We start from the raw sequence: 3,874 nt of genomic DNA, 5'->3' as shown, positions 1-3,874 counted from the left end.
AGAGAGAAAGAAAGACTGAGTTACAGGCTGAGTGCAGTAGCTCATGCCTGTAATCCCAGCATTTTCGGAGACAAGACTGGAGGATCGCTTGAGGCCAGGAGTTAAAGACTAGCCTGGGCAATATAGCAAGACCTCGTCTCTATGAAAAAAAGAAAAAAAAAAAGAAGAAAAGAGGCAGGTACATGTAATTCCAGAGTCTTTCCAATAGTCCATACTACTACAAGGAGATGCCAGACTTCCTACAGTAAATAACAAGTGGAAAAAATCTGCACCATCATCCTCAGTTACCAATTATCCAATTAAGCAGGATCATACTCCTAAAGAGCAACAATAGGGTATTAAATATTCAGATCTCTGTGTTGTCAAAGAGGACTCACCTATGTTCTAGTCCTAGCTTTGCTATTAGCTAGCTGTGTGATCATGGGCAATTCACCTCTGTAGACCTGAAATTTCCTACTTGTAAACTAGAGTCTCATAAGGACAGTGGGGAGTAGCTTCAATTTCTCTAAGGTCCCTTCCTTCTAGGGCTAATATCTATTCTCCTTCTCTTTTGTAAGTAAAGGGAAAGGCCTCCCTTCTGAAGGGAGCCTGCCATCCTTAGTCTTCATCCCGCTGAGATGCTTATATCTGCAGCTTTTCAAAGAGCTCTCCCTGCATTTGGTACCAAATACTGAAAATTCACTAACCACACAGAAAAGTGGTTCTTGAATTTTAAAAAATCATGTCCCCCTTTGAAAAACATTGGAGGTCTTGTCACTCTCTTCTACCCTGCCGGCCCCAAGTCAGAATTATCTCCTGCTTATCTCCATAAAGCAAGATCCTGTTTAGCTTTACTTTCCTTAGTGGAAGTGTAATCTACAAAATAACAAGAGGGCTTCTTTCCCAAATTCCGTTTTCCAAATAAAAAGTTCAACACTTTGGACGGGCGTGGTAGTTCACGCCTGTAATCCTAGCACTTCTGGAGGCCTAGCGAAGTGGGCGGATTACGACGTCAGGAGTTCGAGACCAGCCTCGCCAACATGGTGAAACCCCGTCTCTACTAAAAGTAAGTTAGCCGGACATGGTGGCAGGCGCCTGTAATCCCAGCTACTCCGGAGGCTGAGGCAGGAGAATCGATTGAAACCGGAGGCGGAGGTTGCAGTGAGCCGTGACCGCGCCACTGCACTCCAGTCTGGGCAACAGAGCGAGACTCCATCTCAGGGTGAAAAAAAAAAATGTTCACACACACACACACGTACGTCACACACACACACACACACACGTACGTTAAACACTATTTCCATTCGGACACGCCCCCATCTTGATAACCCCTGCTCCCCGTCCAGGAGCGTTCCCTCTGAATGAAAATCTCCCCGGTGAACTGTCAGATCAGCGCTCACCCGCATATGACCAGTCTGGGAGTTCCGTAAGGGGCCCGTAGCCGGAGGGGTTGGCAGACAGTCCCTGCCTGGGTGGAGAAAAACAGATCTGTGAAGACCTAGCCCAGCTTCTGGTCCCCCAGGTCCCCTCATCCCAGCACTCACTGGAGTCGCCACTGGCTGCCCGCCAAGGCGGCCGCGCCGCAGTGCAGCCTCCGGACGCCTGCTGGGAAAACAGAGCAGAGTTGGGGAAGAGGCCGCGCAGCCGGCTCGGGGGTCCTGTGTCCGTTCCCAACGGGCCCCCAAGTCCACAGTCCCTATACCTACTCACCCAAGAGAAGAGCCCTTAAAGCAGCCATGCTGAGTCGGAGTTGCCAGAGTTGCCGGAAGTGGGCGTGGCCTCGGTGGACGAGCGCGACGCTGTAGGGGAAGCAGGAAGTAGCTAGCTTGAATCTGGTTTTTCAATCACGGGCTCCGCCATCTTGGGCCATCGTACGGAAGGAAGGATAAAACTGCCATCCAGGATCTTGAGGTAGAAACGAATTGTCGTTAAGCGCATGCATTCTCAATGGTGGTTCCATCCTCAGTGGAAGTTTTGTCCTCCCAGATTAATAGTAACTTTGATCTCAGAGGAGTAACATCCATTTCATTCTACAGATCCTTGCATCACTGTAACAGTTTTCCTGGACTAAGAGAAGTTATCAAATCGAGCTAATCAGAAATTGGGCCAGCCTGGGCAACATCGCAAAAACTCCCTCTCTACAAAAAAATGAAAAAATTAGCTGAATGTCGGGGCGCACGCCTGTGGTCCCAGCTATTTGGGAAGCTGAAGTGGGAGGATCGCTTGAGCCTGGGAGGCTGGAGGCTGCAGTGAGCAGACATCACGCCACTGCACTCCAGCCTGGGTGACAGAGCGAGACCTTGTCTGAAAAAAAATTCCATATGGCAAGTGCTGTATTAGGCGTGGGAGATTCTATGGAGAACAAAGTCAGACATCAATATCCTGATAGAACTGCCGATATAAAAGATACAAGACAATCAAATGATCACATACATTGATATTTTTGAGTGCTGGGAAAGGAAGTACATGTTGTTTGTGAGTTTATAATGTGAACTTGATCTAGAGTAGGCCATCAAAGATGACTTTCCTGAGAAAGAGGTATTGTATTGGAGCTAAGATGTGACATTCCATTTTTATAAGTGCTACCACCACACATTGCCTAATATTATCCTTGCAACAACCTTGTGAGGTAGGTACTAAGAAGTGGCAAACCCAGATCTGTGACTCCCCTCCTTTTATCACTGGCTATTCAGTACTGTCTTGGAGAAGTTATTTATCCTTCATTTCCCAATTTTAAAAATGCTTAATATGTTACATTTGTGAAAATGATCTAAATGTGATAATGTGAGTAAAAGTGCTTTATAAATCCTGAAACTCCTATAAAAGAGCCCATTAACTGTATGCCAGGCGCGAAAGGAAAGTATCTTGGGCCTCTTCAAGCTGGGAACCTGGGAACCACTCAGGGCAAATCTACCTCCAATTCTATTCAAAGTCATCTATCCGCTCACAGAGATAGATGCATATTCTGATTATCTCTTCTGGAAAGATTTACCAGAAACTCAAAATAATGCAAATATCTGTCTCTCACCTACGTGTGACCTGGAAGCCCCCAGTGAAGGGGGGGGCGGGGGGATCTTGCTTTGAGCTTTCTCTGCCTTTCTGGAAAGAACTCTTGTCTCCCTAAAATGCATGAAACCGAGCTGTTCCCAGACCACCTTAGACATATGTCTTCAGGGCTCCCTGAGATTGTGTCACAGGAGTGTCCTCAACATTGGCAAAATAAACTTTCTAAATTAACTGAGACCTGTCTCAAATTTTAGGATTCACATTTTGGTAACCACAGGGGGATTCTGAGTGGAAATGCCCTTGACCTTTAAAAAAATCTCCTGTTGGATGGGTGTGGTGGCTCATGCCTGTAATCCCAGCATTTTGGGTCAGGAGTTTGAGACCAGCCTGGCCAACATGGTGAAACCCCATCTCTACTAAAAATAAAAAATTAGCCAGGCGTGATGGCGCACACCTGTAATCCCAGCTACTTGGGAGGCTGAGGCCAGAGAATCGCTTGAACCTGGAAGGCAGAGGTTGCAGTGAGCCAAGATCATGCCACTGCCACTGCACTCCAGCCTGGGCAACAGAGTGAAACTCTGTCTCAAAAAAATAAAAGAAATCTCCTGGCCTGCTGGGCGCGGTGGCTCACGCCTGTAATCCCAGCACTTTGGGAGGCTGAGGTAGGCAGATCACAAGGCTAGAAGTTCAAGACCAGCCTGGCCAATATAGTGAAACCCTGTCTCTACTAAAAATACAAAAACAGCTGGGCATGGTGGCGCATGCCTGTAATCCCAGCTGCTTTGGAGGCTGAGGCACGAGAATCACTTGAACCTGGGAGGCAGAGGTTGCAGTGAGCCAAGATCGGGCCACTGCACTCCAGCCTGGGCAACAGAGCAAGATTCCGTCT

General features: G+C 47.5%; 1 protein-coding gene across 2 annotated transcripts in view; it reads right to left on the bottom strand.

Annotated features, from left to right (window-relative positions):
• The window catches only part of MRPL52 (mitochondrial ribosomal protein L52), a 4,587-nt gene extending 2,778 nt beyond the window's left edge, over nucleotides 1-1,809 (bottom strand). Inside the window, exons 1-3 of one of the 2 annotated variants that reach the window (XM_017544625.2) lie at nucleotides 1,690-1,809; nucleotides 1,524-1,584; nucleotides 1,380-1,447 (exon numbers count right to left, since the gene is read on the bottom strand). In XM_017544625.2, the coding sequence (XP_017400114.1) occupies nucleotides 1,380-1,447; nucleotides 1,524-1,584; nucleotides 1,690-1,717 (157 nt within the window). In that variant the 5' untranslated portion in view covers nucleotides 1,718-1,809. The remainder of the gene's footprint in view (nucleotides 1-1,379; nucleotides 1,448-1,523; nucleotides 1,585-1,689) is intronic. The other variant, XM_017544627.2, reaches the window with a different exon arrangement.
• Between the last annotated feature and the right edge of the window lie 2,065 nt (nucleotides 1,810-3,874).

This window comes from Cebus imitator, unplaced genomic scaffold, assembly GCF_001604975.1.
Source record: "Cebus imitator isolate Cc_AM_T3 unplaced genomic scaffold, Cebus_imitator-1.0 Scaffold170, whole genome shotgun sequence".
Classification (NCBI taxonomy): Eukaryota; Metazoa; Chordata; class Mammalia; order Primates; family Cebidae; genus Cebus; species Cebus imitator.
Note: the sequence above shows the minus strand (reverse complement) of the source record. Positions and strands in the feature narration are given on the sequence as shown.